General features: G+C 49.2%; 1 protein-coding gene across 2 annotated transcripts in view; it reads left to right on the forward strand.

Moving 5' to 3' along the window:
* MSTO1 (misato mitochondrial distribution and morphology regulator 1) overlaps positions 1-21,888 on the forward strand; it is a 66,649-nt gene that overhangs the window by 31,254 nt on the left and 13,507 nt on the right. For both annotated transcript variants that reach the window (XM_085636988.1, XM_085636987.1), the window contains exons 6-10: positions 17,794-17,944; positions 19,268-19,385; positions 19,466-19,600; positions 20,057-20,209; positions 21,506-21,637. In XM_085636988.1, the coding sequence (XP_085493114.1) occupies positions 17,794-17,944; positions 19,268-19,385; positions 19,466-19,600; positions 20,057-20,209; positions 21,506-21,637 (689 nt within the window). The remainder of the gene's footprint in view (positions 1-17,793; positions 17,945-19,267; positions 19,386-19,465; positions 19,601-20,056; positions 20,210-21,505; positions 21,638-21,888) is intronic.

The raw sequence follows: 21,888 nt of genomic DNA on the forward strand, positions 1-21,888 counted from the left end.
AGTCTCTACTGACCAAGCCCAGCCTAGAGCCCTGTGTGGGACCAAGACCAGAAGAACCATCTTAAAGGACTGAACATTTGAAACAGGCCTTAAAGAAGAAGAACAGCAAGTTCCTGACCTGTTTAGCAGTGTCCTCCTGGAGTCCTGACGTCGAGAAGCCTGGAGACCTGAGGCCTGAGGTAGAGAAGTAGCGCTGACAGAAAGCAGACGTCGTACCCGGAGCCGCCAGAGGTCGAGTGAGGGCGCCGACGGAGGTCGTGGAGAGGCGCCGGAGGTAGAGTCGGGAGTCACCTGAGGTCGAGGTGAGGCGTCGACGGGGGAGTGAAGTCCGCCCACCGGAGTCGCCGGAACCTGAGGTGAAGCGCGCCGGAGGTCGGGAGTGGAGATCGCACTCCGGAGACACCAGGAAGTGGGGAGTCCGAGACCCTGTGACGCCGGAAGGCGACAGCGAGACGAGGCTGTCCAGCGACATCGAGCCGAGACCGCCCAGCGACATCGAGTCGAGACCGCCCAGCGACATCGAGTCGAGGCCGCCCAGCGACATCGAGCCGAGGCCGCCCAGCGACATCGAGCCGAGGCCGCCCAGCGACATCGAGTCGAGGCCGCCCAGCGACATCGAACCGGAGCCGCCTCACGGCGTCGACACGGTGCCGAGCGGAGCCGATCATCGTGAAAAGGGCAGTAAGTGGTAGAGGGGGCGTTTAAGGCCCTGTGGAGCCCTAAAAGACCATTCTAGGGGCTAAAGGGGTGTTAGAACCAGCCTGGGAGTGCCAGGGGTGAACTGAGACTGGTACAGTGACCTACATAAAGAGCTGTGTAGTTTGGAGGGCCAGATCTGTAGTTTACTCTTGTTCTGCCTCAGGGTAGGCCCCAGCCTTGACCAATCTAGGTGGGACACCCCCATGCCATCCAAGTGTCCTTAAGTGTGTATGGGCAAAGTAAGACCAAGTGACCTCATGTAAATGATTTGAATTGTCACTGTCATTGATTGTTTTACCTTATTTATTGGAAGCGCTTTATTTATGGTCATCCACTAATTTATTCCTGCACTATATTTATTGTCTGACTGTATTTATTTGCCATCTGTATTTATTGCACCCTATTTATTCCTTGCGTATTTATGACCTGCACCTATTTATTGAAATTCCAATGTAGTATTATTTATTTGACCTGCTCTTTTAAGGAAAATCTTATTGTCTTGTATTTATGTAATGAAACCTGCAACTAAGAGAAAATAAGATAAAGACATATATATTTTCAACTTGATTTGCATCATTTTTACGGTGTGGTGTCGTTTTTGGAACGGATAAACGCATGGTTATTGTGAGGGTGTGACGTACGCTTAACACGGTGCCTGACCCCAACCGCTCGAGCCAAGCTACCACGGTGCTGGGAACCTGGTGACTGCTAACCCAGTTGCCCGGTTTCCAACATAAAATTGGTGTTCAGCGGTGGGATAGAGCTGTGCTTGCATCTACTCGACAATAACTGTGGGTAGTCCATAGGCCTACACCGGGAGTTTTCTCCAAGCGGACTTCCTAATTTTGAGTTTTGTTTTTTCCAATTTACTTCTGGTGGTGGGAGGAGGTATTACAAAAGGTACCCCCCTGCATAGCTTCTGTAAGCAACTGTCTTCTATCCTGAGTGGGCAAAATGGAGTTTGTATTGGAAGATGTGGAAACTTACACTGTGGCCCAACTCAGAGAGTTTTGTGAGCGAGAGGGGGTGTTTTGTCCCCAAGGTGCAAAGAAGGGTGAGCTCCAGACCAGCTTAAGGGCTTGGGGGAGGCACGACGAGAAAGTAAGGTTGAGAAGGAGGACAGGGATGGAGAGCCTGACAGCGAGGGGGCTGGTTTGTACCAACCTGAGGTGGGGAACCTAGTAGCGAGGCCCAGAACACTTTCAAGGAAGGGCAGCAGTGTCTCTAGCAACGGCTTATTAGAAGCAGAATTCACTGACCGGAGGGAGAAAAGACAGCTCACATGGGATTTGGCGAAGCTGGAGAAAGAAACGGAGGAACGGAGGATGGCTCACGAGTTGAGGCTCAGGGAGATAGATCTCCAGATCCTACGGGTCGGGGCACACCCTGTTCCTAATGGTGGCAGCGAAGAAAGAGAATTCACCAGGGAATCCAAACCCTATTTGCCAAAAGACATAGTAGCTAGCTATAGTGCGGGTGATGATATCGCCAGGTGGCTAGCAGCCTATGAGGTCTCTTTAAGAGTCCATGGGGTTCCAGAGAAATATTGGGGAGGGGGATTGTATAGATACATGCCTCCAGCTGGAAGGGATACATTATTGGCCCTGGAGCAGGATGAGCAGACCCACTACCCCACCATGAAAGTGGCGCTCATGAGGAAGTTTGGACTAACACCCGAAGTACCGACAGAAGTTCCGGGGTAGCCACAAACTGGGCACACCGAATTGGGTGGATTTCCTGGACTATGCAAAGAAGGCATTAGAGGGTTGGGTACAGGGCAGCGAGGTGAGGGACTACGAGGGGTTGTTTGATTTGATGTTGAAGGAACACCTGCTCGACAAATGTTTCCCTGAACTGCGTCAACACCTGGTGGATAGCAAGCTGACCAATCCCCGGAAGCTTGCTGAGGAGGCGGACATTTGGGCTAGTACCCGGGTGTCCACAAGGGGGACTGGAGGGGACTCTCAAAAGACCGTACAGGGCGCCCCCCAGAAGAAAGAGGGAGGGGAAAAGAAAACGGAGTTCTCTAAAGGCCCCCAAAATAGTTTCCAAGGGAAGGGAACAGGATTCACCCCTAGGGCTAACCCCCCCAGAAACCTTAATCCAGGCCAGAGTCAGCAGCCAAGGGTTGTCCATTGCTTCGAGTGCGGTGGTGTTGGACACTATAAGGGAGATGTGAAGTGCCCGAAAAGACCACCCCCTCCCATCGGAGGAAAAGCCCCCGGAGTAGCTAGTGTAGTGCTCGGGGAGGAGATGCCCTTAGATAAGGGAAGGGAGTGGGCGGGTGTCACTTTAGTGTCCCTGGGAGAACGGGAGATGGTTCCTAAGATCCAGGTGCCCGCAAATACCACAAAGTATGGGCAGTGGGTCACCATCAACGGCCAAAGAGGGGAGGCTCTGAGAGACACAGGAGCCAGTATGACTATGGTACGTAGCCAACTGGTGTCTCCAGAGCAGGTGATTCCCCATGTACTCCACCCTGCCGCGATGGCTGACGGCAGAATGGGCCACTATCCGGTGGCCGAGGTTCCATTTGAATGGGAAGGGGTTACAGGGTCACTTCGAGTTGCCGTAAGCCCTGCCGTGCCAGTCGATTGTCTGCTGGGGAATGACATGGAGCATAATGCTTGGAAGGAGGTGGAATACCGGACTCATGCTGAGATGCTGGGTACACCAGACTGGGCCTGTGTCAGCACCAGGTCTGCGACTACCCGGAGGGGGAGTTCGTTTAGGCGGGAGCCTGGAACAAAGGCACCGCCGGCTGCCGACCAAGGGAAGAACCGAGGACAGGGGAAGCCTGCCTCGGCATCCGCGCCCCGTGTGACGGATAGGCCACCGGAGGTGGTGGACCAGGAGTCCGCGGAGGGGGATGTTACCGAACTGGAGAACCTACCCATCCCGGCCGAGTGGCACGTGGAGGGAGGGCCGACCAGGGAGGAATTCTGCAAGGGCCAGAAGGAGTGTCCTACCCTTGAGGGACTGAGGCGACAGGCCGAAGCCCAGGCAGCAGGGAACGTTGAGGGGAACTATAATATTTACTGGGAGGATGGCCTCCTCTACAGTGAACCCAAGGCACCCATGCACGGATTGTCACGGGCCTTGGTTGTCCCTCAACGTTACCGAGCCTTCCTTCTGGAATTGGCTCATGAGATCCCCTTGGCAGGACACCTGGGGCAAGACAAGACCTTTGCCCGGCTTGTCCCACACTTTTATTGGCCTCAGATGAAAGTGTCGTCCGACACCTACTGCCGGACGTGTGTGTCTTGTCAAGCCAGTGGGAAAACAGGGGTGAAGCTGAAAGCTCCCCTGGAACCACTTCCTGTCGTTAGCACCCCCTTTGAAAGGGTGAGCATCGACATTGTGGGTCCGTTAGATCCACCTACTACAGCTGGTCACAGGTTTATCCTGGTTCTGGTGGATCATGCCACACGGTACCCAGAGGCTATACCTCTGAGGACCATTACTGCACCTGTTGTGGCTAGGGCCCTGATGGGAATCTTTACCCGAGTGGGTTTTCCCAAGGAAGTTGTGTCCGACAGGGGGACCAACTTCATGTCAGCATACATGCGGGCCATGTGGAAGGAGTGTGGAGTGACCTACCGGTTCACCACTCCTTACCACCCCCAGACCAATGGTCTGGTGGAGAGGTTCAATAAAACCTTGAAAGGCATGATCAGAAGTCTGCCTGAAAGCCTGCGGAGGAAATGGGACGTCCTCCTACCCTGTCTATTGTTTTCTTACAGGGAAGTGCCGCAGAAGGGAGTGGGCTTCAGCCCCTTCGAGCTTTTGTATGGGCACCCTGTGCGTGGACCTCTCAGCCTGGTGAGAGACGGATGGGAAAGAACTCCCAGAAAGCTTCCCCAGGATGTGGTGAGCTACATGCTGGCCTTCCGGAGCCAAATGGCTAAGTTGTGGAAGCAAGCTTCTGACAACTTGGAAGCCAGCCAAGCAGTGATGAAGGCGTGGTATGACCACAATGCTCACCCGGTGGAGTTGGAGCCTGGCCAGAAGGTGTGGGTGATCGAACCAGGAGAGCTTAGCGCCCTCCAGGATCGCTGGTCAGGACCCTTTGAGGTGTTGGAGAAGAAGGATAAGGCTACCTACTTGGTGGACCTGAAGACCCCTCGTCAGCCCCTACGGGTGCTGCATGCCAACCGCCTCAAACCCCACCATGAGAGGCCCGAAGTCATATTGTTAATGGTGACTGACGGAGCAGAGGACGTGGAAAGCGGGTAGTGTACCTTGGACACTTGGTGGGTAGGGGAGCGGTGTAACCCCTCCAGGCGAAAATCGAGGCTATCATGGCCTGGGAACCCCCCAAGTCTCAGACTGAGGTCCGAGCTTTTCTGGGCCTCACTGGATATTACCGCCGCTTCGTGAAGGGGTATGGGACCATTGTGGCCCCCCTCACGGAGCTTACGTCCAAGAAGCAACCTCGACGGGTAGTCTGGACGGAGGCTTGTCAGCAGGCCTTTGTGAAACTGAAGCAAGCCCTGTGCGAGGCCCCAGTCTTAAGGGCCCCAGACTTTTCCAAGGAGTTCATTGTCCAGACGGATGCATCGGAACATGGCATTGGGGCAGTGTTATCGCAACTCAATGAAGAGGGTCTGGATCAACCCGTGGTCTTCCTATCCCGGAGACTACTTCCCAGGGAACAGAAGTGGAGTGCAATAGAGCGTGAAGCCTTTGCAGTGGTATGGGCTCTGAAGAAGTTGCGGCCATACCTGTTTGGCTCGCACTTCCTAATTCAGACCGACCACAGACCCCTTCGTTGGCTGATGCAGATGAAGGGGGAGAATCCCAAGTTGCTAAGGTGGTCTATCTCCCTACAGGGAATGGACTTTCAGGTGGAACATCGGCCTGGAGTGGACCACGCCAATGCAGACGGTCTCTCAAGGTATTTCCGCCTTAGTGATGAGAACTCCCAAGGGGTTGGGTAGCTCTCCCCACTTTCAGCTGGGGGGGACGCGTGTTAGACCTGTCAGCCCTTTGGGTGGTCCCTCCTCATCATTATTTATTTTGTCCCACTTTTGCCTCAAACCCTGTTATAATTTTTCCTTTTTGGGAACCACCAGACTTTTTAGTGTTGATGCAGGGTCAGGGAGTCATTTTCCCTACCCCTGGAACTTCTGTCTGAGGGCCTGAGACACAAAATGGTGGCCACCCATTGTCACCTGTGACATCATCAGAACCCACTTGAGATTTCTAGAACCTTCCGAAACATTCTAGAACCCTGTGACAGTGAGAGGCAGTTTAGAATGTTGGGAGGCCATCTCAGAGTGGCAGTTGGCAACTGACTGGAGAAGAGAGAGGACAGAGATAGAAGGAGGTCGGAGTAAGGCAGCAGAGGTGGAAACCAGTGCTTGGAGTGGGGTCCAGAAACCCACCCTTGATGCTAGTCTCTACTGACCAAGCCCAGCCTAGAGCCCTGTGTGGGACCAAGACCAGAAGAACCATCTTAAAGGACTGAACATTTGAAACAGGCCTTAAAGAAGAAGAACAGCAAGTTCCTGACCTGTTCAGCAGTGTCCTCCTGGAGTCCTGACGTCGAGAAGCCTGGAGACCTGAGGCCTGAGGTAGAGAAGCGGCGCTGACAGAAAGCAGACGTCGTACCCGGAGCCGCCAGAGGTCGAGTGAGGGCGCTGACGGAGGTCGTGGAGAGGCGCCGGAGGTCGAGTCGGGAGTCACCTGAGGTCGAGGTGAGGCGTCGACGGGGGAGTGAAGTCCGCCCACCGGAGTCGCCGGAACCTGAGGTGAAGCGCGCCGGAGGTCGGGAGTGGAGATCGCACTCCGGAGACACCAGGAAGTGGGGAGTCCGAGACCCTGCGACGCCGGAAGGCGACATCGAGACGAGGCTGTCCAGCGACATCGAGCCGAGGCCGCCCAGCGACATCGAGTCGAGACCGCCCAGCGACATCGAGTCGAGACCGCCCAGCGACATCGAGCCGAGGCCGCCCAGCGACATCGAGTCGAGGCCGCCCAGCGACATCGAACCGGAGCCGCCTCACGGCGTCGACACGGTGCCGAGCGGAGCCGATCATCGTGAAAAGGGCAGTAAGTGGTAGAGGGGGCGTTTAAGGCCCTGTGGAGCCCTAAAAGACCATTCTAGAGGCTAAAGGGGTGTCAGAACCAGCCTGGGAGTGCCAGGGGTGAACTGAGACTGGTACAGTGACCTACATAAAGAGCTGTGTAGTTTGGAGGGCCAGATCTGTAGTTTACTCTTGTTCTGCCTCAGGGTAGGCCCCAGCCTTGACCAATCTAGGTGGGACACCCCCATGCCATCCAAGTGTCCTTAAGTGTGTATGGGCAAAGTAAGACCAAGTGACCTCATGTAAATGATTTGAATTGTCACTGTCATTGATTGTTTTACCTTATTTATTGGAAGCGCTTTATTTATGGTCATCCACTAATTTATTCCTGCACTATATTTATTGTCTGACTGTATTTATTTGCCATCTGTATTTATTGCACCCTATTTATTCCTTGCGTATTTATGACCTGCACCTATTTATTGAAATTCCAATGTAGTATTATTTATTTGACCTGCTCTTTTAAGGAAAATCTTATTGTCTTGTATTTATGTAATGAAACCTGCAACTAAGAGAAAATAAGATAAAGGCATATATATTTTCAACTTGATTTGCATCATTTTTACGGTGTGGTGTCGTTTTTGGAACGGATGAACGCATGGTTATTGTGAGGGTGTGACGTACGCTTAACACGGTGCCTGACCCCAACCGCTCGAGCCAAGCTACCACGGTGCTGGGAACCTGGTGACTGCTAACCCCGTTGCCCGGTTTCCAACAGTTACTGACCACGAAAATTTAATGTGCAAATTACTGCACCATAGTGAGGCCCTTTGTCATAGCGGGAGGCTTGAACAGCGCTATGAATTCATTTGGACGGAACCGCAGAAGTTCAGGTCCCGGGCGAGTTTAAACAATAATTTGGCCGATACCGATGCATTGAATGCGAGCCTCCAGGTGGGGTAGAGCGAGTCCTGCTTGAGTGCTGCTTTGCGCTGGGAAAAAGAAAGTGGTTCAACTCTTGTTGTCAATGCAATGTCTTCTTTTAAAGTCCACTTTCACCTTCTATGTCACGCTTATTGTCACTGAATATGTGAGCACTTGAATTTACTTCCTTGTATAATAAATATCTGTCATACCTTGACCTTCTTATCCCTGTTCTATATTAATTATCGCTCTCTCTCTCAAAAATTAAGTTCTAAAAACCTTTATTTAAACGCTTACCCATTTCAAGGTTTTTCTATTCTGGACCTTTCTAGGCCATTTAGAACCATTGTGTCTCTCTCCACATTGTACCACCCCAGGTTCGTATATTGGGGTACCCTTGTTCCTATCAAACACGTGGTCCAGTCAAGGACCTTCTCTTGGATTCCGGCTTCTTGGAAGCGTGTCTTTAGGGTGCGGTGGCAGACCGTGTCGAATGCGGCTGACAGGTCCAGGAGGATGAGGGCTGATGCTTCGCCGTTGTCCAGTTGGCGTCTGATGTCGTCTGTGGCGGCGATGAGAGCTGTCTCAGTGCTGCAGACAATTTACCGTCAACAACCCAACCCTCCAGGCAACGACAACTATCAGGGAATGAGCGAAGCAGTGAATGAAGTCCTTTGGTGACCCCTCTCACACGACACTCACTCCCTGCGAGGACTCCGAGCCAGCTCGGACACGGTCGGACCCACACAACCACCGTAAATAAAACAGCCACAAAGCACTACAACAAACGGGGCCATTGTTGCGGATACCTGATAAAAAGATATCTGAACAATGTGGCTTATGTTAGTGGGAAGATCTACAGCCAGGCAAAAAGATAACCCCAGATGTCCAAAAGTGCTGTGAGGCCATAATAATGGCGGAAATGCGCTAGGCAAATGCCAGTAACAAAATTGGCTTATGATTTATTCACTTTAAATGCAGAGGCATCTGTTGGGTGGGACGACCACTCTACCGCGTGACAAAATATTGTGCCCACTACTTTGATGACTAGTTCCTCATCAAATTAAATAGATGTAGAGTTGAGAGTAATACATCTATACCTACCTTGACCATGTAGTGATTGTGATGTTGGTGGATATTTTTGGCCTTAATATAGCGTCAAGCGAAATAGAGTGCATATAAAAGAGCACTGGTAAATGCGCAAATAATACAGGTACTATACCATTAATTTGTGAAACGGACAATGCTACGCATAAACTTCCATAAAGTTAATGCTAATACGCCAAATACTCAAATAAGTAATAATTTTTGTTGTTATCTTTATTTAAATTAATTATAAATATGTACTACAACTCCCATAATGCCACATTGAGGCAAATATGGGATATATATATAGTAGAAACAGACGATTACTCACTTACCGTGAACAAAGCCGAGAGCAGGCTGAAACGCGTTGGTCTGAGTGGTAAATATTGCATTAAAAGAAGCTAAGAAGCCAAGTTCTGAGTGCCGCGTCCTTTGTCTAAAAAAAATATATATATATATATATATTCCATACACAATGTGGGTCCTTCTGGGATCAGTCCCGTCGCCAGGTGGAGCGTCCTCCGGTAGTGACCCAAGCCGGTATCAAATTGTACAAAAACTTCAAATAATGACGCTCACTCGGGAGTCCATTGCAACCATATGGTTGCAATGGACTCCCGAGTGAGCGTCATTATTTGAAGTTTTTGTACAATATATATATATATATATATATATTCACTGAAAATGAATGGTTTTTTCAGTGAATTTCAAAGATTTCTTAAATGTTAATTTTTAAATGTAATAATAGTTATATTTATTTTTTTTCTACTGATTTTCTACATTTTTTTTAACTAATTATTTTTACTTATTTTAATTTATAAATTACATTATATATTTGTTATATAAATCGATTTTTTTTTTATATTAAAAACGTATTTTTTTTTGTTTTGTATATTTTTTTAAATGTATTTTGTATATTATTTTCTTTATTATTATTTTTTCAGGTTTTTTTGGGAGTCGCGCACCCAAAGCGTACCTTTCTCGATCACTGCGCGGAACGTAGCCGCCGTTTTAGGATTGTTGTGTAGGATCCGCGTAGGATGTGCGATGGGTGAGTCTTTTCGTGCGCGATTGCTATGCGACTGGTACTCGACTCCAGGCGCATACGCAACACATACGTATTACTTTACGTGATGCTTGCGCGCTTGCGTGTGACGTCATACACGTGTTCGACGCGTTGGGTGCGCGACTCATAATTTTACCGTAAAAAAAAAAATTTGCATCTACCACTAATTTCTATTTTCCCCGGAGACCCCATCCCCCGGGCCCTATATACAACGTTGGGGACCGTGGGGGGAGCCCCAATGCCCCCATGGTCCCAGCCGGCTCCCCGCCTCCTTCGGGAGCCGACATTGCTTTTCCACATGGGGAGCTGCTAACATGCAGCTCCCCGTATGGAAAAGCAATCTGGTTTGCATTTTGAAAGAGAGAGCAGGATTCCCCGCTCTCTCTTTCAAAATCCAAACCAAGTTTGCTATGGCAGGGCGGGAGCCGCGAGGCTCCCACCCTGCCATAGCAAACTACAGTGTACCGGGGGTGGGCACCCCGGGACACTGCAGGAGCCGGCCCTGGGGGGTGGCGGTCCCCAGTGCCATCAAGGGCTCCAGGAGGGGGTCCATGCAGCCCCCCCTCCCACCACTTACAAAGCCCTGGTGGGGTGGTGGTCCTGAGGGCTTGGCCCCCCCGGGGGCTAATTACCAACAAAACGCGGGAGGCCGCGCTTCGTTTTTTTTTTTATTTCTTTTTTTTAAATCGGCAGGCTCCGCACACCCTGAGAGCATCTTCCCGCTTAGGGTGTCCTTGTGGGACACCCTAAGCAGACCTAGGGGGTCAGGGTGTTTCTACGCTGCCCCCTTTTTGCGTTTTGCGCACTTTTTTCAAGGATTTCTTGTGCCTCGGTTCTACCGAGGCACAAAATGGCTGCCAACACTTCCTGGTTTGGAGTGTTGACAGCTCGTGATCGGGAGGGTGCGCAGATCCACCGCTCCCATAGATATATATGTGATTTTACTTTTGATCTTCTCAGGAACTACTGAACGGATTTACACCATTTAACCAAAAGGCACAACTCTGAACCAAGGGCTACCTTTTGGGGCTACCATTTTGCCAAATTTGATGTAATTCCGTTCAGCAGTTCGGGCTGTAGCTGCGACTAAAGGTTCCTATGGAAAATTGCATGGGGAAAACACGTTTTGGGACCCCCCTTTTTACTCGGCCCCCGCTTGACGAATCACCTTGAGACTTTCAGGATAGGAGCGGACCGGAGCTGGCCAAAAGTTTGGAAACTTTTGCGAAGATTCGTCAACCGGCGCCAAAGTTATTGGGAATAGAATGTTGCGGATTTCCTATGGAAAATAGGTCCTAACTATAACTAAGGCGCCCAGTTTTCCGTTTTTACTGATTTTTACAGATAAATACCGCCAGTAGGTAATATATAGTATATAAGTAAAAACTGTGCTTTCACATCCTGTGCCCACAGTACACTAAATTATCACTTCACACTTCCTAGGGGTCAGGACAGCTTACCTTAATGAATAAACATACCTCTGTTCAGAGTTCTGTTTTTCCATCTGATGTTTTACTCTGGCCAGAATTAACAATGCAAACGTCTAAACTGTCCATTTCTTAATCCTGGCCAATCACAGGAGCCCCTAAATCAGACCTCTTGGTGTGCACAGGTGCCACGCGCCACTACCGGTTGATGCCCTTGTCCCAAATTAAGCAAAATATTCCCTTTGTGTTAATTGAGTTTAAATGTGGCTCACTTGTTCCCAACTGCACCAACATACAAGTCACGTGACTGACCCTGCTCCGGTCCTGCCAACCTTTAAGAGACCATGAATAACTAATTATGAATTAATTAATAAATAATAGGTCAGCAGCGTGACTCCTATTGGTGTGTGTCGGACTTTGCCCCAGACATACCTTTCTTTCGACATGCAACCCTGACGTGACTGACCCGTCTCCAGCCTTACATCTTATTTTATCGACCTCCGAAGGATGACGGTCTCTATAGGATTCGAACCCCTGGACTCTAGTTGCACACAGTTTTGTAAGAACTTGCATTCTCGTCTGAGCTGCACTGCCTTATCAGAACAGCAGGTGGCAGCGGCGCCCCGTGACTCCAGTTCTCGAGGCACTAACCATAAAATGTCATCCTTTGTTTGTACTCCGCGCGAGCCCTGATTATATGTGCATGTTCCCCCATGCGAAAGCGGTCAAAGCTGCCCCATTAAAACCTCTTCATGGAGACCGAGCAAACAAGGCACCTGTAGGGCGGGAAGCCAAGGCCTCGGCCTGGACGTGCTCGTCGGTTCCCTGGCAGCTGCGTAGCTACGTAGAGATGAACTCGCTGCCCCGTGCTTAGAAACGTGCTTATTTCTGGCCCCAGATCAGGGCAGAACAGACCGAGCCAGAACCTCCTAGACAGGTGGTCACTGGATTTGTGGAAAAGCACATCATTTTTAAAAACCAAGAAAAGAAAATTCCAGAAAATTACGCGTAACATTTGTAAAATATATTTAAAGGCATCTTGTTTGAAAATTGAACTCGAGGGGGAGGAGCCTAGCCTGCAGCCGAGATGGCCGCCTAGCTCTTCGGCTCCGCCGACCCTTTCGCCCTTCGTCGATATCCTGGCAAGAATCCTGCGCCTCCGAGCCCTACGCTTACCTGCGCCACGTCCCTGACCACGATACTTTGACTCCGGTCGAAAACGGAGCTGCCCCGGCGGAGTTGGGCCCCGGTTTCCATTCCGGCCTTCCAAGCGGTCGCAGCCGGGCCATTGTTTAGTGGGGACGGCCGGCGGCGACAACGATAGCAGCGGCCGCTGTGGAGAGGGAGGAGCCGGTACACCGGACCTGGAGCGCGGCGCTGGGATTCTCACAGCAGCCTTTTTCATGCTCGGCTGCCCAGCGCGCCCCGCTCGCAACATTGTATCCAGCTCCCGTACACTGTATCCCGGCCCAGCTGGGAGAGGGCCCGGATCGCTTCTTTGTTGCAGCCTACAGCAGCGGACGCCATCTTCCGCATCGGAAGCCCTGGTCTCGCCGGTGGGTTTCCCTGCACCACAGATTCCCCTGTCCTTGAAGCCTTTCCACGACCGGCTGCCTCCACGTTTCCTGCACCACCGGGGCCCCGCAGAGAGCTTATCACCTTCCAGATACCGATGGTTGGTGAGGGGGGCTTGCTTCCCGGGGCGCTCGATGGTTGCTTGCCTAAGATGGCGGAAGCAACAGCACCCTCCATCCTTGATCCACCGCTGGGGCTTCGCGACATCCTGGCAGCACTGGAGGACCTGTGGTTGGCCTTCCGCGACTCTGCCACTGGTTTGGAGGACCGGTTTGATCGGACTTTTTCAGCTGGCCATGATGACTCTCCAGTGCGGCATGTTAAGCCACGTCTTCAGTCGACTGTCGGTGGATCACTCGAGTTGAGGTATGTGGCGGTGACGGGGGGACGTGTCCCAGTGCCCGCTGCGGTACTCCTCGGCTCTGCCCTGGAGGAGTCTGACAATCCTGCTCCCTTGGTATGGCCGGAGCTTGTGCCTCAGCCGCCGTTTTGCCCATCTCCTTTGTCCTTTGGTGCCACGTCTCTGAGCGTCCTCCTGGACTTGCTTCCTGTACATCGGTCGGCCGCTACTCTGGGATTTATGCATCGTCCTGCTCCCTGTTGTGCTAGCCACCGCATAGCAGTGGCGCATTCTGTGGTCCTTTACTATCGAGCTTCGCTCCAGTTTGACTTGTCTCTTACCCCTCGATTGCTGCAACGGACTCCATGGTGGCCCATCCCGTCCAGGTTGGCTGTACTGCAATTGGACTCTGTTGGACTGCAGATTCGAAGGGGCCAAGGCTGAGGAAGGGGGTTTTTCTTGTTGCACATTGATACGTATATGGCTGGGACTGGGACTTGTGACTGTTGGAGGTACATGTAGCAGGGTGTTAGGTAGGGGCCTGGGGTTGGGTGACCGCGGGTAACGATTTTGCTTGTATTGAATAGATCCTTGGCCCTCCTCCGATCAACCGTGACATTCTTCTTCTTTTTCTTCTCTTTCTCTTCTCCTACATTTCGGGTACTCTTTTGGGGCGACAGACACACTGCTAGGGGGGGTAGGCCGTAGCCTCTGCATGCGTGTAGGGTGGGGGGTATATTTCCTTGTTGTTTTTTTTTTTTTTTTTTTTTTTTTTTTTCTATGGGCCTCCTTTTTCTTTCTTTCTTTTCTCTCTTTCTCTTCTCCCTTTCTACTCTTTACCTTTCGCGTTTGTTCTTTCCTTTCTTATTTCTTGGGTCGAGGGGAGGATTGGGAACTTGTGGGTAGTGCTTGGGGATCGTCATGTGATATGCTTCTTTTCTATCCTGATTTTATTGAGTGCGATTGATTACCTTACGGATAATGCTTGCTGACTCTTCTGATGATCGTTGCCCACTATAGTCCTAACTGCATTGCTCTGATTCGGATCCTTCCAGACCTGTCGCTATGGACTTATTTCAAAACTTTATAAAACTTAAACCTCATCATCCTGGCGCTCGGCGGCACAATTGTGTATAACGTAATCTGGTCTATTCGTGCTTGTATTGATATGCTGCTGAATCGTATAATTGCTTGCTGATGTGCCCTTTTTGTCGAGGCCGGCCTGAGGGTTGTAGGCCCGTATTTGTCTGCACATACTGTTAAATAAAGGTTTTCCAAAAAAAAAAAAAAAAAAAAAAAAAGAAAATTGAACTCGAGGGCATAACTCAGGGCCGCAGCATAAGCAGCAGTGTAAAAGAGTACTTTGTGCACATCCATGCACTGTGTGCCATGCACCATGTGGTGCCTGGCACACATGGATGCCACCAGGGCCACTTTCCACTGCCCATAAGGGACGGGGGCCCTGTTTGGGGGCCCCAGAGTCCATTTCCGACATCCTTTTCATGGCGGTCCAACTGCCATGAAAAGGCTGTTGGAAAGTGACATCATGATCCCGACGGCGGTGTCTCCCTCTGCACCACCGTCATTAGGGATTGCTATTCCGACTGCTGCCCCGTCCGGATCTGTAGAATATGTCGGAGGCGGTGTTCTGTGCCCCGTCTCACAAGGGTCCGACCGACTGCATGGGCTGAGGGGCGGTCCTCAAGACATCGTAATTAGTCCCTATTTTTATGTAGCTCTCTTAATGCAAAATTGCATGAATTCGACAAATTGCAGATTGTGACAAAAATGTTGTGTGGTCCTAGCTCGTGGTACTGCGTGTGAAAGAACATAAAGTGTTAGTTCTTTACATTGTTTTGTGTGTAATAAACAATCGCAATCAGACGTTGAATCTCTCAAGCCACCTACGGTGAAAGGGCCACGGGTGGAGCAGTTAAACAACTCTAAAGGTTGTCTTGCGGGGTACGTTTCCCATTGTATGAGGCTTTTGCTGTCCTCTAGTAATCAGTCAAGACTAGAGGAGCAAAATTTGTCTTTGGCCCAGGTGCCACCAATTAAAAATATTAACTATGTAGCATTTTGAGTGCTATGCTCTACAATAAATGCAAAAATAACAATTGATGGGAACAGTCCAGCCCAAACAGCCAGGCCAGGTCCTCCCTGGACTGGAAACAAGCATCCTGGGACTGTCTTTGGGGTATCACCCCTCATTAGCCAGGATAGCTTGACTCCAGTGGCATGGAGAGCACGGGACCCACGTCTGAGCATACCCGTCCCACTTGGGATGATGTGGCGAGCAAAATAACGATGGATTAAACCCAGATCTGTGAATGGAGGTGAGTGTTTGAAAAGTTTCAACACTCCGGCCATCATTTTATTTTGTAATGTTGCTATGTGCGCCCTAAGTGGCTTAGAGTATGCCCAGACGTGGGTCCCTTGCTCACTTTCCACTGAATTCAAGCTGGCCTGGCTGAAATGGGGCGATACCTTGAAATCAGTCCTGGGAAGCTTGTTTCCGGTCCAGGGAAGACCTGGCTTGGCAGTTCGGGCTGGACTGTTCCCATGAAGCACAGGGTCAAGACTGATTTGCATATGGCTGGGTCCAAACAGGGGTGGCATGGTGAACAAAATAACAATGGATTAAACCCAGATCTTTGACTGGGGGTGAGTGGTTGAAAAGTTTCAACACTCCGTCCATCATTTTTATTTTGTGATGACGCTCTACAATAAAGACATTCATTTCACAAATTGTGCAGCAGACTGTCATTTGTCTTGAAATCGACAAGATGGCGCAAGAGGTTTAACGCTCGCTGCCGACATATGCTGTGACCTCTGTGGGTCATCATTTTGAATCCTGACAAGTCCATCACAGCCCTCCACGGATTCTATCCTTGCGAGGTTGGTATCTAGAGTACAAATACATCGGTTATTGGTGACAGAGTCTTTAAAGCGAACAGAACCAACAGAAGTGACTATGAAGCGCTATAAAAAAAGAAGTTATCGTTCTTATTATAGAAATGTATGACTAGGGAACTAGTCTCCGGGATAAGCTATGCCTACTCCAACTGGTTCGCAATCTATTCCATGGTAAGCGTCAAGAAGTTCACCTTTGGGCTCCCAAGCACTGTAGCAGTGTTATAGTCAGAACACAATGTAAGCAAGGGGTCGGTATTCGATGTCCAGAGAAAAAAAAACCTGGAAGGTTTAAAAAGAACCAATGCAGTAACATGCTCAGGAGTTGTGTGGGACCCGAAAATCATTTTCGATGCCGCAAGGGATATAGAAAGCGCTGTATAAACAACCATGCAGTGATCGGGCATTCCTGGGTGCGCCCACCATGGTGGCCAAAAGAGATATAGCAGCCAGGTGGCAAAACCCTATTCCTCAATCAGTCGCCCAATGGCGCAAAGGAGTTGACTGGTGGGCCACGCAGGAACAGCCGTGTACGAAGCCCCGGGCTGTCCAGCTAAATGCAAGAGAGTTTGGGGCAAATGGCTGGGGCTGATGGGTTCATAAATAAGAAAGGGACAGGGGCCCTGCTATATGGACACTTAAATCATTGAACAATGGGTCATTTTGCATGTGATAACTGGGGTGCATCCTGTTTGGCGGCCATGCTATATAGAGCTGTTTGCCTTTGTTTTACTATGTTTGTAAAAATCAATAAAATTTGATTATTTAAAAAAAAAAAAAAATACAGTACAAGTGCTATATGTTATAATAGTGAAATCCAAGGGCCCAGGCGCTCTGTGTTTGTGATCATAAAATGGGATTATGTTTGCTGCACACAAAAAAAAAATGAACAAAATAACCTAAAGTAATCCAGCCTTGAAAAAAAAAGTTACGTTGTAGAAAACCTTGATGCATTTTATGTAAAAAGCAGAATCAATTGAAGTGGGAATTTTGAATGGGAGTCACAAAGCCAAGTTATTTACAATTACTCTTGAAAAGAACCAACAATAAAAATGAAAAAAAATAGTTTAAAAAAACCATCAGATTTTGTTACAAAAGAATTTAAAATTCTATTTAGGTTGTGGTAGTCCGCTTTCTCTTTCTGTCTTAAACAAAAGCTACACGAAGTAAGTGGGAAGACAAAAAGTCACTTTAAAAAAAGAGGTCTGGTAATGAGAGATGGAAACAAGGAAGGATGTTTGGGGAAACATGTTTAAGACGTTTCAATATAAAACATGAAGCATTCTCTCTCTCTGACATCCTTTTGTAGTCTTCTGTTTGCATTTTATAAACCACCCTGCAATGCATATGTGGTGTCTATGGTGGAAGCAAAATCTTATGGTATATACAGCGTAGATTCAACCTTCACGCTCGCTCGCAGGGGTTTGTGGGTAAGAGGCAGAACATCCTTTGGTATTTGGATTTGGTGGTGGGTGGAGCCAGTGAGCAGGACAGTGCTGGTGCTGGATAGGGTTTAGGTAGTGCTGAAGGCCAGTTGGAAGAGGTTGGTTTTGAGTTGTTTTTTTCTGTTCTTGTAGAACACGTATGCAATATGCTCGCCTTGAATGATTACTTTCGTTTGCCACCTTGTTGCCTCACCAAAGTGCTTGGTAGCTCCCACACCAGTCTTCAGAGATGCCCGTGCAGTGTTATTATTCACTGATATCCCTGCCATGCATGTTTCTCTATTTCCAGCACTCTCTCTCAGCCACCCTCAAGGTGAAGCTTCAAGCACTCCTGGAAAGGCGTACCACCTGGAGGGCCACGTGCGCGTCTGGTCTGACTACCTCCGCCTCCATCTGCACCCAAAGACGGTTCTCACAGTGCATCAGTATCAGCATGAGGGGTGAGTTGTGAAGGGGGGACACTTCTGAAGCAGGCTTCAGGGCAGTGGCGTGCTTACCCCAGGTCTAGCAGCTGGAACCCTGATCACGGGATAGGAAGGGAGCGACAATCCGTGGGCTTTTGGCCAGTAAATAGCACCAGGATACAATCATTCCACGGATCTTTGCAGAGATGGTGGTCTGTGGTTAAGATGTTGACTGTTGAAGTAGGAATCTGGTTCTTGTCTTCAGTAAATCACATGGTGTGACCCTGGGCAACTCACTTCTGCCTTTGCCTGAGTAGACCTAGCTGCAGAAATTGGGAAATGGGCATGGTGCCAGTAACTCATCTTGGTGTCTCTTGTACCCGACAACCCTTTCTTCATCCTCATGCCGAGGTCCTCATTATGAGATGCATGTTATTTTGTGTGCAGATGACCATAGAGTGTAGTATTTACCAAGTGTGCATCATTCTGAGACAATAATGAGGTCAGAGTGAGGCAGATCTGTAATTTTCCGCATCCTCGACTCATAGAACTTGCAGTTTCATAGGGAAATGCATCAAAGGCAAATTGCACAGGTATGCAATCTAAACCCAAGTCTACTAAATGTGGGCTGCCACACTCCCATGTGCTCCCAGATCAGGATTCCCAGGACGCTTGGAATGGGGCACATAGACTCGAAACCCCAGGCGTAGGAGTGGATGACTTGCGCACGCCATTTACTGGATTGGAGTGAAGTTCACACCCTGCCGCAAGATACACACTCCAGCGTTTCCAAACTCCCTTACATTTGTTTCTCAAGCTGGACTAAAATCCGAAAGCTATTTGGGATGGCAGTAGGGATTATCTGGAGCACTCTTGGCACAAAGTGTGGCACATACACAAGTCTTTAATTATTTATGCCCACGTCTTTTTCCATACACACTTATTAAGGGACTGGAAGGATGGTGAAGGCCTTGCAACAACTGCTGTTGTAGTATAGTGTGACACAGGCGACAGGACCTTTCAACACTTCCTATCCTTAGAAGGTGAATTTGCAGACGAGAAAAAGAACTATGGTCTGGGGACCTAAGCCGATTCTTTGTAGGAATCTGGGTTAAAGTGATTTTATTTAATAAATCTTTTTTTTTTTTTTTTAAACTTAACGCTGTGTAAAAGCGCTGTACCCCATACTGCCTGTGCGCTATCAGGTGTCTGGAAGAATCAGTGCCGATACCTATAAGGATTACATTTAACAAAGTATAATAGTTTTAACGTCCCTCTGCTGCCAATGAGAAGTTACAGCAAAGAGCTGGCAAAGGTCAAGAAAACCCTACTGCATTTTATCCAGAGGTCTCTTTTCAGGAGTACTGATCGCCTGGAAGCCTTTTCTCAGGGTACGAGCCTTCTGGAGGACCCAACTTACCTGGAGGAGCTGGAAGACCGACTTCATTTCTTTGTGGAAGAGTGCGACAACTTGCAGGTGAGGGCAGTGTGTCCGCGTGCACGTGGCTGTGGTGCACCCTTCAGGTGTGACATTGTTCCTCTCTCAATTTTCACCAGGGATTCCAGGTTTTGTGTGACTTCCACAATGGCTTCTCTGGAGTAGGAGCCAAAGTGGCGGAAATCCTTCACGACGAGTATCCCGGGAAAGGGATCTTGACCTTTGGAACGAGCCCAGTGGTACATGCGGAAAAGGTAAATGTGATGTACATACGGGACAGAGAATGATGAAACCTGTGTTCTGTTACTAGTGGGGTTTGGGCAATTCTAGCTAAAAGCAGGGACACGCCATAGACGATGTTAAATGTTTAGAAAAGGACTGGTATAGAGAAATATAAGATTGCCCTGGTGTGTGTGATCAAGCACAAGCCATTATGAATTTGAGAAGGATGAGACGGAGTTGGACAGCTGGCAATCCTAGTCTGACGTATTTCTGACTCCTGTCGTGCCCAGGTCTTTCAGACGCACCAGTCAAGAACTGTGGCTCCATCCACTGGATTCTTTAGTAGTTTCCTTGAGTGATTAGCACGTTTTTGAACTAGAGTTCCACTTTCGATCAGAGTGCTGAGGATTGTAAAAGGGCCTACTCCACCGGACAATTTTTCTTTCGTCCTCTTGGACTCCTGTTCTTTGTTTTCCTCCTCGTTGCAGAGTCCAGTGAAGGAGGTGTACCGGTTACTGAACAGAGTGTTGGCCACCGTCGCACTATCCAACCACAGCTCTCTCTTCTGCCCTTTGTCGCTGGCAGGAGGCCTTGGGCGGAGGCCGGGACCATCTCCTCTCTTCCCTCACCTGCTGTATGATGTAAGTAGGAGGCTGGTAATGAATGCAGTCCAGCAATAGATGAACCACTGCTGACCCCTATAGCAGCCAGTGCTCTCCCCCGAGCCAGTTACTGACAGCATAGTTAATACTTGAAACGGATGGAGGGAAAACATGATCATCTAAATAGATAAATGCACCAGCTCCTGTTACTCTGGGGAAAAAACACAAATATAACTTGTTCTGGTTGGCTTAAATACTTACACCAAACCCAACTTTCATTACCCTGTGAGACTGAAAATAAATTTCTATTTTATGGGATCATCCTCTGGGTCCTACACTGTGCAACCACATTCTTTTTTCCTGTCACATCCCCTTTCGATCATTTGTCGCATCTCAGGATATCAGGGATCTGGTAGTCATGTGGCAACTACACTTCTCCGTTAGCCTGAAGGCATGGCTTGATGTCACTTCCTCTGATATCACTGGACTCGGTTTCTCTTATGAACACCTACATCCAACGTGCAGGACACTGGGGTGCTTAGTGTGCACTATAGATGGTGCCGTTCACCCGCAGAGATCTCGAGTAGCTTAATGCTGTGGAATCTACGCAAGTCTACCCCTTGCGGGGTGAAATAGAAAGGGACCCTCATCTGATTGTAGTACAAAGACATAATTAGAATATTTTAAGGTTTTAGCTCTTGTCTTCATTTGAGAGGTCTACAGTGTATTAGAAAGATAAAGGTTCCGTGTGCTGCTACTCTGAGTAAAATTTTAATATACAGATCTATCCCATAACATTGGTTGGCCAAGACCATCAGGCTTTCCCTCTAGGATTTGGTGCACAAGAGGCAGGAAAGAGTCACCCGCCATCTTCAATTACTCTTTCCACCTGCCTTCAGAATCTGGTACTGGGTGGAGTCCAGCCGCGGCCCGTACAGGTAAGAGCGGTGGCGCCAGGGGGGGCGGCGGGATTTCAACGAACGATGACGAAGGAAAATTAAATAAATAATTAACTTTCCCTTGTTACCGTCTGTCAAAATTTTGCCCCCCACCCACACCTCTACCCCAGCTCCACCGCTCTTATCTGCACAGGCCACGGCTGGTGGAGTCATTGGCTAATAATTTAAATACCAGTGAAAAGGCAAGAAATATCTTCTCCATTGACTTTACTTTAAGCCCAAATTACTTTACCTTCTTTCTGGCTCATACCCCTAGAACTGCATAAATAAACCCAGTGAGGAATTATTTTCCTTCCTAGAGTCAGACAACCGGATATGACGTCATTTCCTGCACTGCAGTTTGCCCTCTCATAACAAGGCGCTTATTTTCCTGCAGGCATCACTAAACTACCACAGCAGCGCAGTGCTGGCCGCTGCCCTGGAGAATTTCAGTATCCCATACCGACTACACCATTCACTGTTGACCATGGGACAGCTGGCCGACGGACTAAACTTCTCCGGAAGGAAGGTGAGTGTATTTCCCTCCACAGCACAATGTGTGTGGGCTTCACATTTCTGCATCAAATGCCATTGCATAGAAGCCACTTCATGTAGTTAAGCCAAATAATGTAGTTAACAACTGTCAGTACCAAAACATGATCTGTAAATATGCATTAAACCTACCCATTATCCTAAGCTTAACTTTAGCATTTAGACTAACACCACTAACCTTCACCTAAATCCACCTCTTAGCCTATTGCCTGCCGAAACCAAACGCTG

Source organism: Triturus cristatus, chromosome 12 (assembly GCF_964204655.1).
Source record: "Triturus cristatus chromosome 12, aTriCri1.1, whole genome shotgun sequence".
Taxonomy (NCBI): domain Eukaryota; kingdom Metazoa; phylum Chordata; class Amphibia; order Caudata; family Salamandridae; genus Triturus; species Triturus cristatus.